This window comes from Cyprinus carpio, chromosome B10 (assembly GCF_018340385.1).
Source record: "Cyprinus carpio isolate SPL01 chromosome B10, ASM1834038v1, whole genome shotgun sequence".
Taxonomy (NCBI): Eukaryota; Metazoa; Chordata; class Actinopteri; order Cypriniformes; family Cyprinidae; genus Cyprinus; species Cyprinus carpio.
The window spans coordinates 6,406,933-6,421,045 of NC_056606.1; the positions used below are offsets into that span (position 1 = coordinate 6,406,933).

At 37.0% G+C, this 14,113-nt stretch overlaps 1 protein-coding gene across 1 annotated transcript in view; it reads right to left on the bottom strand.

The window, feature by feature from the left end:
• Positions 1 to 6,124: 6,124 nt before the first annotated feature.
• LOC109052552 (SH2 domain-containing protein 3C-like) overlaps positions 6,125 to 14,113 on the bottom strand; it is a 44,684-nt gene continuing 36,695 nt past the window's right edge. Inside the window, 7 exon segments of the mRNA XM_042732253.1 lie at positions 6,125 to 6,431; positions 7,722 to 7,928; positions 9,019 to 9,130; positions 9,783 to 9,954; positions 10,217 to 10,332; positions 11,204 to 11,694; positions 13,173 to 13,297. Coding sequence (XP_042588187.1) covers positions 6,256 to 6,431; positions 7,722 to 7,928; positions 9,019 to 9,130; positions 9,783 to 9,954; positions 10,217 to 10,332; positions 11,204 to 11,694; positions 13,173 to 13,297 — 1,399 coding nt within the window. The 3' untranslated portion in view covers positions 6,125 to 6,255.

Genomic DNA, 14,113 nt, shown 5'->3' on the forward strand with positions numbered 1-14,113 from the left:
TACAAACGTGCTCTTATTATATTACATAATACTCTTTTCAGAGCAGATTGTGTATGTGTGCTATTGTGTGACTCGTTGTTTGAGTTCGCCGACCACAGTGGCCTTCAGTAAAAGATTTTAATCTGCATTTCCCTGATATTTTGAGCACAGTGGCGTGTGACGGGCAGCTCGGCCGTGTCTTTGTGTGCTGAGTGGGCATTCAGAGCCTGATGTCCCTGTGTCTCTGTCAGTGTGCCCGCTTTGCCAGCCGTGCCTGGTGGACCTTTCTCTGACTGACACAGCTGTGCGGGGGACATCACACACACAGACGTTTGCACATACACACACAAACACACACTGGGAGATTGCATCATGGCTTCGCTGCAGCCCCCTCCAAAGCCACCATCTTGTCTTGGTGAAGTCACTTTAGCCTGACGCACTCACAACTCAAAGGCAGCACGCATGCTCTGTGTCGCAGTGCATTCACAACTGCATCCTCACACACACACACACACACACACACACACACACACACACACACACACACACACACACACACACAGAGAGAGAGAGAGAGATAAAGCAAAGTGTGTATTTCATCTTTATACATTGATGAACTTTGATGAATATATGCAAGTTTTATGAATGGAAACAGCACTTAAAGCACTTAAACCAACCTTGAATTGTTTATGTTTAGTAATAATAATACTAAACTTGTGTCTACAACAAGCATATTCAAAAGTGTGGTTTTGAGTGGGGGGTCAAGTGCAGTGAGAGCAGCATGCTGACGTCACTCCGTCTCACTGGAGCTCGAGCTCGACGCTGCTGCCACCTTGTGCTCATATTGTAGAGTTACACTGTTTAAAGTCTGTTTGTGGTCCTAAACCAGGAAGTGTACAACCCTTATATATATATTAATAAAATATTGTTTTATTGTTAATTGAAAATATTATTATTTAACCCGTTAAATTCACTGGCCCACTGGTGAGCCCACTTGTGTACGTTTATAACAGTAATATCTTAGTCAAAACCTAAAGTAATCTTGTCAAACTATATATATGTATAATATACTAATATAATATACTTAAAAGTATAATTTGAAAGCTTAAAGGGATACTCCACCCCAAAATTACAATTTTGTCATTAATCACTTACCCCGATGTCGTTCCAAACCCGTAAAAGCTTCGTTTGTCTTCGGAACACAATTTAAGATATTTTGGATGAAATCCGTGAGGCTTGTGACTGTCCCATAGACTGCCAAATAAATAACAGTGTCAAGGTCCAGGAAAGTATGAAAGACATCATCAGAATTCTGTGTCAGCCGTGACACAAGGATACGTTTTGTACGTGTATTTACAGTTTGATCTGAACAAAAACAGCGCATCCGTGCAGCGCGGCTGACACAGAAGAGCGTACACAGTTTGTGTTCAGCGGATGTTCACCAAAATGGTGCTACGCTGATTTGGAGAGACACAGAGGAGAGGAATTGTTGAATAAAGTCGTTATTTTTGTTTTCTTTGTGTACAAAAAGTATTCTCGTCACTTCATAACGTTACAGTTGAATCACTGATGGAAGATGGACTATTCTGACGAGGGGGTAATTGATTAATGGCAACATTTTCATTTTGGGGTGGAGTATCCCTTTACAGACTCTGGTTTTCATATTCTGTGACTGGATTATTTATTTATTTTTTTCCCAATATATATATTTCATTTTAAAGAAGCGACCGTAATTTTTGAATTTCAGGCAAAAGTACTCATCAGAGTCAGAGAGCTCTGACCTCTGTTTTGAAATAGCAATGCACATGTAAAATTATGAATAATTTTCAAAGATAGTATCCATTTTATTTTTTAAGTTAAAAAAAATTAAAAAGGTCTAAAGTGTTTATATCAGTGAATATACAAGCAGGGTTCCCGCCGCATGTTTGTTAGAATATGATGCCTACTTCATAAATATTGTAAAAAGTATGAGAATATATATTAAAAGGTCTAAAGTGCTTATATCAGTGAATATACACACACAACTATAGATGGATTTGGAAATATATGTATATATATATATATATATATATATATATGAAACTACAGATGGAAATGGGGTGTCCATGGTCACTAATGGAGCTTGGTGGTCATCTAGTGGAAAAGTTTGGTATTGCAAAATCATACAGAAAGCTATTTTTTGAGATATCAAAATCAAATTTTGGAACTTGTTCAGATTTTTTGTTCCGATTTTCTAGCCATTTTAGAGTTCTGAAAAATACAGTGTTGGGAAGGTTATTTTGGAAATTACAGATTACAAGTTACCCTATGCTAAATGTAATAAGTAGCATAAGTATTTCAATTATTTTATTAATGTAACTGATTACATTTGATTACTTTTCTAAATTTTAATGAATGTTTTCAACTGTTAATCATTTTCAAACATTCAACCCAGGCAGTTTTACCTTTACAGTAATCCACACTGAATACTGTCAGACTTTCCAAATCCTTCATCAATTGAATTAAGATTATGATAATTTAATTATAAAACACAGCAACCACAAAATCAGACTTTCACACCTCTTTTTTACTTTGAGATCATTCTGATTGTTAATTGATTTTTTAATTTCCAGCACTGGAATGCATTTTTATCACTTGCCGTGGTGTCAACTCTCAATACAGGTTGTAGCCTAAAGCTTTCAGCGACAGTGTGAATTGATGTAATTGGCTGATGTTCTGTGCAGCAAATTCAAACAAGAGAACCAATCAAAAACATCAGAATAGCACTGATTTACTAAACAGCCTTTTAAATGGCAGGAGGCATCATGCACATCAAAAACAGGCAAAGCAACAAAATAATATTATTCAACATTTCCTAGCTTTTTGTAGAAAATATTCAGATGTAACCCCCACTGTAAACTTTTTTATAAGTAACTGTAGTTTAATTACACTTTATTTTTCTTCTCAGTAACTGGATTAGTTACATTTATCTTGTAATTAAATTACATAACACCATTACATGTAGCTGGTTACTCTACAACTCTAGTAAAATATAATTTTTATGTGAAATTTTAATATTTACATTGTTGCATTTTATGTTTTCCTAAACTTTTTTTGTGATTTCATTTTAGAAGTTTTTTTTTTTTTCACATCTACAATAACCTCAACAATTTCTTCTCCTCCGAATGCACACGCATGCCTTGTTATACTCTCTTGAACAGTGGCAGAGACTGACATGGAAGAGAAGAAATAGTTCAATAAAGTCATTCATTTTGTTTTCATTGTGCACAAAAAGTATTCTGATAGATTCATAAGATTACAGTCGAACCACTGATATCACACGGACTATTTTAACAATGTCCTTACTACCTTTCTGGGCCTTAAACGTCTCAGTTGCGTTGCTGTCTATGCAGGGTCAGAAAGCTCTCGGATTTCATCAAAAAGTATCTTAATTTGTGTTCTGAAGATGAACAAAGGTCTTACAGGTTTGGAACGACATGAGGGTAAGGAATTAATGACTGAATTATCATTTTCTACTTCTTTAAATAATATTTAGAGCAAAAAAGCACAAAAACACAAGCTTACTGTATTTTATTTTCTGAAAAAAGAGTGCAAAACATATGACATACCAGTATGTACAGCACATAATAAGAGGATGCAATCACATGACCTCGTCCACCTCGTCTATCATCGACTGTTTAGGGATAACTATTTACAAAACGAAATAGTCAAACATTAACCTTTACAGTAGAGAAACCAAACACAAGTTACAGTCCTAGACCAGCAGGCCTCATTAAAAAAAGTTCCAAAAGGTTCAAAACTTACTTCCATTTATTATTTATCAGCTTACTAAACTCTGCTGGCTAAAAGTGAAATTGCATATGATCCACTTTTCATCCCATAATTCTCCCCTATCTATGACAGACAGCATCGTCCACTTTCAGATGTGCCTTTATTAAAATACCTGAAAAAATACCTTCAGAAAATTCCCTGGAAATATGCATCGATAGACTGGGTGTGAAGTATAGCAGCCTGTATATGATACACAATAGATTGCGTTAGAACCAGATACCTACAACTTTTCTCTTTATGGTACCCAGAAATAAGGGTAGAACATTTACACTGTTGATAGAGGTATATGTATGTGACTTTGGGTTTTGTTTGGCTAAATCTACCAGAATATGAAAACAGTATTGGACTATTTGAATTTAATGAACATTTTGCTATTATTAGCTGAACGCTTTCAAACTTTGTTTTTCCATGAAAATGAGAATGGTACTCATACAAAAGTCGTCGCCAAGATGTCAAAGTGTCGCTTTGCAGCTAATAGGGTGTTGCTATGGTGTTTTGGCTGGTTGCTAGATGACTACTTACTGGCCTAAATCAAGAGTCCACATCCAATCCCTTATTCAGCTCTGGGATTTTTAGGTCTTTTATTACCCACCAAAGTGAAAACTGCATGTATGATAACTTAGAAAAGTAGCCCACCCTCCTTAACAGATTTGTACTGTATGAGGTATAATTCATATCTGTTGGACAAACGGATGATTTATGCATCAAAATAGTGAGTTATAGTAAAATTCCTAATCTTAAATATGATCAATATGCATAAGCATAAACCACTTACACAATGATCCTCCATATATTAGTTTGTAACTTATTGCCATAACATTACTTTGAATGTTTGAATGAATAATCAAATGTCTTTGTTGACTTGCAATAGATGATCTGGACATGGACTTGATCTGTAAACTTTAGCTATATGGGTCTCTTAAATAATTTAATTCAAACTGACATTCTTTGTGATCCAGTCTCATTGAGAATATACATTACGTATCAGCTAAACCTCATTGCCATGGCCATGCTGACAAGCACAGTCTGTCATGAAAGATATTAAAGCGGTCATATCTTGATTTTTGCAATTTTAATTTTCTTAAAGTCCAAATGTTCATAATTTAGTTTTTCTTTTTGATGTTCAAAGTAAAGAGGCTGTTTTTGTGCTGCTGTGCCTTTAAGACTTTATGCAAATGCCCTTCTTGCATGTGAAATGAGAAACACATGAGCTGTGGGCTTGCTAATATAGTTTGCATTGCCCCATGTAACTGATCCATAAAACAATTTGCGCTGTAAATGACCTTGTTTCCAACTTTCGAAGGATCTGCAGAGCAGTAGGTGCTACACACAGCCAAAAACAGCACAATATGTGGTGGATTTCACCACTTTCACAATTTTACTCTTATCATTAGTTCTTCTAGGTTTTAGGAGAATGACTGCGCACCCAATATGCCATACTGATGTGTGAAGTGGGTAGTCATATTGTTAATGAGCTTGGGTTGCCAAGTTTCAATAAGTGCATTTTTGTTTTTGCTCTGGATTTTTAAATTCTGATAGTTAAATAATAAACTCTGTAATAACAAAAATGGAAAGTCTCATTCCTAATGATATGACCCATTCAGACAAAAATTAAAAACCCCAGAATGACAGAAAGAGAGGAAAGAAAACAGCACGTCTTCTATCTTACACTTCTTCTCTAACACATACAGACACCAAAGCGCTCTGAGAGGCAATGCTGTCAGACCTGGAGAGAGTGTGAATGTGAGCATCTGTTACAAACTCATTAAAAATAAAGGCCCAAATTCTCACAGTAACTGTCAACTCCATATCTATCGATAAAGCCATGACAATACCGAAAAAACAACAACACAGAAGTGAACCCAAAAAATTAGCATAAAAATAAGACTTTTTATCCAGCAGACATCTGTTTGAATTCATGGTTTGGCAACTTACATTCAGACATTTCAGAAAAGTGAGTGTGTGTTGTTCAGTCTATTCCAGCAATAAATCGTGACTATGTTACGTCAATGCAGTCTCATCTCCAGTACAGAGACGCGTCACCTCTGCAAGACATCTTTGCTTTTTGTTGACATAAAAGCTGACGGAAACTAAATTATGGATTCACATAAAACAGGATTCAGACCCATTAGGGTTAAAGTCAACTTGCACTTCATCACATTCTCTCTTTTTGAAAAGGAAGTGCCCTTGGTCACCACTGAAAAAAGGATTTTGGCTTTAGATTTTTATTTCATTCCATTGCTGCAGTTCACGACTGTGTTCTTTTGTTTGTGGTGTGATGTTATGATAGAGTTTGTCGTGTTTTTGTGCCTTGTTTTGCGGAGTGAGTCCGTCAATGTTCTCCATTTCCGCCCATGCGGCTCCACCCCCAAAAAAGCATGGTCTGGTCCAGGAGTAGGAGTGACAGCAAGGTCAGGGATCATAACATTTTTGGGTGCAGGGGTGCTATAATTCACTGTGTCGTACAGCAGGTTCTAGCTTGTGGGACAGAGCGGTGAGGACCTTGTCAAACTTCTCATAGCGCTCGGCCTGGCTGCCTTCAGAGCCACGACTGCCCCATAAAAGCCTCATCTGAAACTCTGTACAGAAGATTTCCAGCACCTCCTTCCGCTCCTGGAAATCTGTGTGGAGACAGATTGTGAATATCACATAAAGTATGTGAAAATAGGACTAGTGCACTGCAAATTACAGTATGTGCAAGAATGTTATATTGTATATATCTTCGAAGTGTACATCCATGCATGCTTTTTAGGCTAATATTAGTAAATTTTTATTAATTAAGTTCAGTTTAACGGGGTCATATGATGCAATTTCAGTTTTTCCTTTCTCTTTGGAGTGTTACAAGTTCTTGATTCATAAAGAAGATCTGTAAAGTTGCAAAGACTAAAGTCTCAAATCCAAAGAGATATTCTTTATAAAAGTTAAGAGTCAACCACTCCTACCTAAAACAGCTCATTCTAACACGCCTCCACATGTCTATGTCACTGTGTGGGAAGATTTGCATAACGCCGCACAAATGTTCACGCAAAGAAAGAAGGTGTAACTTTTATTCTTGCTGTTGCCGCTGGCGTTTCGTTGTGGAAGCGAAGCTATTTCGTTTGGCCTTCCAAAAGAGGACACAACTAGAAATCAGTGGTTCAACACTGTTCCAGAACAGTTCAACCCAAAAATGCAGTGCATTTTATGGAGGACAAGGATTGTTTCCTGTGAGAATAGCCAACAATGCCGGTGTCTGTTTCTATAAAGTGGGGCAATAAAAACTTTGCAAGGACAGTCTGGTGCTTCTGACACACAGTCTGTTAGTACATTTTCATATTTAAAGGATTTGCCACTGATGATTCAAACGCGAGTTTTGAGCAGTGTAGAGTAGAGCTTGTTGTTTGTCGTTTTTCCGATCACAAATGCAGACATGGTTTTATGTTTACGCGGCGCGATACACAACGCAACACGTAAAAAGACAGTATAAGTCATTATAATCAGTAATTATGTCCCCACTGGATGCAACAAATGCCACGTTTGTAATGGGTTTTATTGTTTTTGTCTTGTTGCACGAGTGTTCTGACCGGGACACGACGCATCACAGTATGTTAAGGGGCGTAACATTTCCATCACACACTTGAGGTATTCGGCCAATCACAACACACTGGATAGCTGGCCAATCAGAGCACACCTTGCTTTTCAGGACGATAAGCTTTGTAAAAATCAATGCGTTTCAGAAAGGTGGGCATAGAAGAAAAACAATAATGTACAGTATGTGGAAAATAATGTGTTTTTGAGAACCTTAAACAGCATAAACACATTTCATTAAACCAAATACACAAAAAATGTTCTTTTTAGCAGCATCATATGACCCCTTTAATAATTGTGTCTAATAATAAATATTGGATTTGACATTTTTGTTAATAGTTTACCCTGTAGTTTGCTCTCAGCGTTGGTGCGATACAGTCCTCCGTGGTGAGCGATGGTTCGTGCTGCTTCCAGGTGACTCATGACCACGTCCACTCCAGACTCCACACTCTCCCAGGACTCCAGCGCCTCCCCAGCCGCCACACCGCGCTCCAGCAGCGACAACACCGGCACCACGGGAGGGAAAGAGGTGTTCGAGAGGACACAGGTCTCTGAAAGATTAATACATAGTTATAAATAAATAAATAAATACCTCCCTACCTGCATACATAAATAAATCTAATATATATCTATATATATATATATATATATATTACCAATTACTTATTAAAGATTGATAAGTAAAATAATAATATAATAAAATTAACAAATATATGAGTAGAATCCAGATAGTCTCTGATCGTTTATTACAATCATTTTATTTCTTTTATTATCAATTATATTTCTTCTATGAAATATTATCAGAAGGTATTTCAAATAAATAATTTACTTGGACATGAACTCAAATACAGTAATGTTAATAAATAAAACAATAAATCAAGTAAATTACATCAATATCAATTGTAATGAATATTAATTCCATTAATATTAAGAATTAATGGTTGACCGATATTGATTTCTTCGATGTTGATATCGATATCATAGAAAGCAGTAAATCAAATATCATATATAAAAATATACGGTGCATTATTTGTCTCAATTTAATTCAAATAACATGCAGATTTGCTGCAATTTAATTTAGATTTATTTTAAATATTTAAAAATATTTATCAAAAATAAATCAATATTACAAATATAATTAAAATCTGTAAAATAAACTGATTTATGCTACATTTAGCAACATTTTGATTCTGTAATCCTGCAGTAGTTTTGCATGCTGGGAATCATATTTTCTCAAATAAAGACCAAGTAACACTAATTTTACAAACAGAACTATGACATATGACATGAATATGACATAACAGCAAACTGGATATAACACAGCATAGTCTGAAATCATGAATTTAAAGATTGCCCTCATATCTGAACACAGATGCTGCTGCTCTTATCACTATCAAAATAAAAGTCCTGCCACTGTCAAATAAAACCTCCTTCTGACACTTATCAGCCAAAAACAGACAAACAAACAAACAAAATTAATTTTAAGCCAATACAGATAAATTAAAAATGCCGAATATTGGCCTTTGGAGATATATCGATCACCACTATCAAGAAAAAACACCATTGTCTCTGTTGTTAGGAGTTGCTAATGTCACTAATAATAATCTTCTGTAGAAGATTCTTTAAAGCACTCTGTCCTACCTTTCCCATCATTCATGGCCTTCAGGAATGGCTTGAGTTTCTTCTCATAGAGGATTGCACCTTCTGTGTGTCTCTGTCGCAGTGTGATCCATGTCTGCTCGAGCCGTGAGATCTACAACAAACATCACAGAATCTAAATATATATATAACTGTAATGTGTCCAGAATTACTTCATAGCTATGTGTTTACTGGAAATAACTGCAACCTTACAACATTCATCACAAGTTGCAAACGACGAATAATGCATCTAAATAGTACTTACACTTTGATACACATTTTATATTTAGTTTTAGTTAGTTACCCAAAAATTAAAACTGACCCATGATTTCCTCACTCTCAAGCCCGGTGCACAGTATATGACTTTCTTCTTTTAGACAAATACAGTTGGAGTTATATATATATATATATAGTTATATATATATATATAGATATATATATATATATATATATATGGCAAGCTTTATAATGGCAGTGAATGGGTGTCGAGACCTTGAAGCCCAAAAAAGTGCATCCATCCATTATAAAAAGTGCTCCACACGGCTCCAAAATTCAATTGTAAAGTTTAGAAAAACCAGGACATTACTCTGATTGTATTTGTCTGAAAGAAGATAGTCATATACAACTAGGATGGCTCAAGGGTGAGTGATAAATGGGGTAATTTAAACTATCTCTTTAAATAGAGCATTAAGCTTTAACACTTAACATGAATGTCATGAATGGCACCTCATATGCTGTGGTGTGAGAGGACAGGTGTGCGTTCTCACCTGCGGCAGCTCCAGGGCTCTCATGACCGCAGCGAATCCGAACATGTTGCCCATGTTGCTCTTGAGTTCAGCAGCCAGCTGGATGGTTTTATGCAGGAGGGCGGCTCTCTCCTCTGTGCTTCCCGTACAACCCAGCAAATCCACCGCCATCATTATAGACATGGTGTAAAACCTGTTGAACAGGAGACAAAGCTGATCACTCAAATATATTCAACACAGCTTTTGAACGAAGTTTCTTCTGCTGTCACATGATCCTTCAGAAATCATTCTAATATGCTGATGTTCACCCAAAAATGCCAATCTGCTGGTTGAAATAGAGTTAATTACTGGTCGACAGAATTAAACATCATTGGCTGCTGATTCCTTCAGAACAGCTGAAGTCTGTGACGTGTCCTGATGTTGTTATCTGTGTATGAGTGTAAGTGTTTCCTCACCTCTCCAGCAGATCCAGCCTCAGCTGGTGTCCATGTGGAAGAGTCAGCAGCTCCAGCCCCGAGCTCACTCCCATCATCCTCTGCATCTCCTTGGTAACGCCCAGTATCCTAGCAACCTACAGATGGCCACACAGTTACAAGAGCAATATATTCAACCCCACCCCTTTATTTCCATCCTAATATAGTCACAGTCAGAGCAGAAGACATTTAATTAGCCTTGAACTCATCACATGATGAATGTGGTAAACAGCAGTGTGGAAAGAGTTTATTAACCCTGAAGGTTTAGATGTTAATGGGAGAGTGGGCAGATTAAAGGTTTGGGGTGCCGTCTTTGATTTCAACTTACAGCCCATAATATATATATATTATATATATATAATATATATATATATTATATATATATATATATATATATATGTTAATTAATAGAAACTAGATAATATTTTTACTCAGTTATTAAACAAACAAAAAACATTTATATTAAATGTAAAAAATTGTGCCTCACATCAAATCATCTGTATGTTCACTGGATAAAATTCCAATGCAAATGTAGTAACTTGAAGAAAAAAATAAAATAAAATCTTGACATGACCCAAAGTTGAAAATTTTTACAATTAAAATTGTATTAGCAACACTTCAATTAATTGACCTTCTTCATTCTTACATAACCCTGAATTTTTTTATTATAAACACTTAACAATACTCTTTGCTTTGTATATAATTCCTGAGAAGCAGTGAATCAACGCACTGAAGATGGCCAATAGCCGAAACGTGTTATAATGTTTTATTTCTGGCCAAAATTCAATAAATATTTTTTAGAGTGCAAAATGTTTATTTTATGGTTAAAGATGTATTGTTCTTGTCACCTGATTAACGCAGTGACTGCATTGATTGAACCACTGCTAATAAAATTTGGTAATGTATATAAGGAAACATAAATATAGTCACTGAGTGTCAGGTTCTTCCTTATTTATTTGCATTTTTTACCGTGCAGTCTGCCTTGGTGATGTGCTTGGCGGCTGTTTTGGGATCCACCTCTGCCAGCAGCTCCTTTACCCTCTTCAACACACTCATCTCCAGAGGTTTATTCTCGGCTGGCAGAAGAGTGGACTGGTATTTCCCAGGCTTGAAGGAGGAGCTGGTCTCCACCAGGGGGAGCATGAAGCCCTCCACCCCATCTGGGGCTCCAGAGCCCGGGCTTTGGCCCTCCTCCACCCTCAGCCTCTCTACGTAGCTCTTGCAGGGAGGAATGGGGGCTTGACCGGGTCTCAGCTCACAATAATTCCCACCCTGCTCTGAACTCTCGGATGGGTAACCGTGTGCAGGCATGGAGTGGGTGCTGGGGGGAGCGTCTGAGCAGGGAAGGTTGTTATTGGAGGAGGATGGCGAGAGATGGGGATCGCTGGAGCGCCGCATCACTGGAGAAGGTGGGATCACGGCGAGGACACGCCCTCCTGAGCCATGTCTGTGGCGGGAGACTGGAGAAACAAACAAAATAACAGATTTTACTACACAGCTCTCGGAAATGCTTGATTCTGATTGGTCAGTTGCATCATTCCAAGTTCATTTGCAACCGCTGTGATTAGCAACACTGTATAATGACTGCTCAATCTGATTCTGGCTCTTCTTATATGTCTTTCCTATTACACAACAGGCATGCTCTCTCTGTTTCATTCAAACATAGCTAGTGTCATCATGACCCTCAGTAATTGACTGCATTTAAAATGAAACTGGAGGTTCATACAAAAACCGTTCATACAGAATGCATTTTTTTAAAGATTATTTTTGGTGTTTTGTGCCTTTTATTTAGAAAGGACAGTATGTCGACTGTAAGCAAAGTGGGTGAGAGAGAGGGGGTGAGATCGGGGAAAGGTCCGCACGCCAGGACTTGAACTCAGGACGCCCGAAGCGCAACGATGCTGCATGTCAGAGTGCTGCCCACGATGCTATCGGCACCAACCAGAATGCATTTTTGAGTTTAAAAATGTCAGGTGCTGGGTAGTGAAATAAAAAAGGTCTATAAACACGTTTTTTAAAAATGGAACTTCATTCAAATTGAGCTCAGAATTTTTAGAATGTGTGATGCTGCAAAAGTGGAATACAAAGACCATTTACACAGTGCATGTTTTTCTATGTAAACATCCACTAGATGGACATGTTTGACCTTATTTCTTGAAACTTTTGCAGCATCTCAGCACACGACATGGCATACTATAAACATGACACTCAAGTTAAAAGTTCAACTTTTATAAAGCTGTCTATAGACCTTGCATTTTTCTGTTTTGTTTTGCATTTTGCCGTTAAAAACATAAGAGACAGGGAAGTGAAATGCAAGGTTTAGAGATTAACTTCTTTTCATTAGTTTTGTCTGAATGACACCCAGTAGAACGCCTATGGTTATGTAAACATTCTAGATTGACATGTTTAACCGTTGTGTTTGCATCTTTTGTCTTTTGCAGCGTCTTGCGCAGTACAAAACGTAAAAAAACATGGTGCTCAAGTTGAAGATCAACTTTTAAAAAAATGCCATGTGTTTTTTCCCATTCCACTGCCTGCAACTCAGGTTTTTCAAAGCAAAAATGCGTTCAGTGTGAATGAAAACTAATGGATTATAAAACAATAAACAGGTAAGATTTTCTTCTCAAATCAATATTTCATGTCCCCATTATTATTTAAGTGCCGAACATCTGTGCAATATGTGTATTAAGTCCCTTAAATGTCAGTCTTGTTTGAATTTGTTTGCTCTTTTCTTTGTGGAAAGCTTCGGGTTTAATGAGCTAATAACATATTTCAAATCAAATTAGCAATTCACACATCAAGGTCATGATCACCCTGTCTACATATATTTTCTGATAACAACCATCTGGATGTATATTATCCTTTACAATATGGGTGAGCTAACACTTAAAAGGTGCTATCAGTGGGTTTAAATATTCAGACATATGTGTGGACTCACTGGAGCTGTAGGCAGGTGATAGAGGTGTTTCCCCCACAGGAGACAGTGGGCAGCGGTACTCTTGGATCTGATCCATGCTCATGGCGCAGTTCCTCATGGCATCCTTATGGTGCACTGTAGAAGGGCTGGAAAGGACAAAACATGCTATTAAATCCTTAATTCTTCATGTCAAAACACATTTTATATGTCAAAACAATCAGCATTTTCAGCTTCTATTTTTGGTGAACTATTTATAAGTCACAGCTACAAGCTTTGTGAGACAACATGCACAGAAGCAGGTGAAGGGTTTCACTGTGGCCAAATCTGTTTGGAAAACAGAAGTGAGTGGGAGGGGGTCTGTGCCAGCTGTGAACAAACAAACACACACACACCAGCTGCTGCCCTCCGCTGGTTTCACCTCTGGCTCGACTGTCTGAGGCTCATCTGGCTCTGTAGACTGTGTCGCACTGATAATACAAGACATCCTACATGAGCACATCACTCCTGCATCTTTGGCACATGTGTATATGACCTAATAATATGCCTGATCTCAGACCTGAGACATCTGAACCTGTTCAAGATTAGGATATATATTAAAAACATATTCAGAACAAAACATACTTGAGACTCTGAACCAGTTTATAAATAATTGAATATGGTTAGAAAACAGAAAAAAAAACACACAAAACAAAACAAAACAAAACCAAAACAAACAAACAAACAAAAACATCTTACTTTGAGTCTTTTATTGAAAGTGAAAGTGTCTCTGAACCAGTTTATATTATTGTGGTTACTAGAACACTAAACGAATATGATAATCAAAGAAAAAATCTTGACCAGAGGCGCAAAAAACTAAATGAACATGGTTAGGAAACAAAAACAAAACAAAAAACAAACTAAATAATGTTATTTTGAGACTAAACCAATTTTACTCACTAAAACAATTTAACTCCTGGTGATCA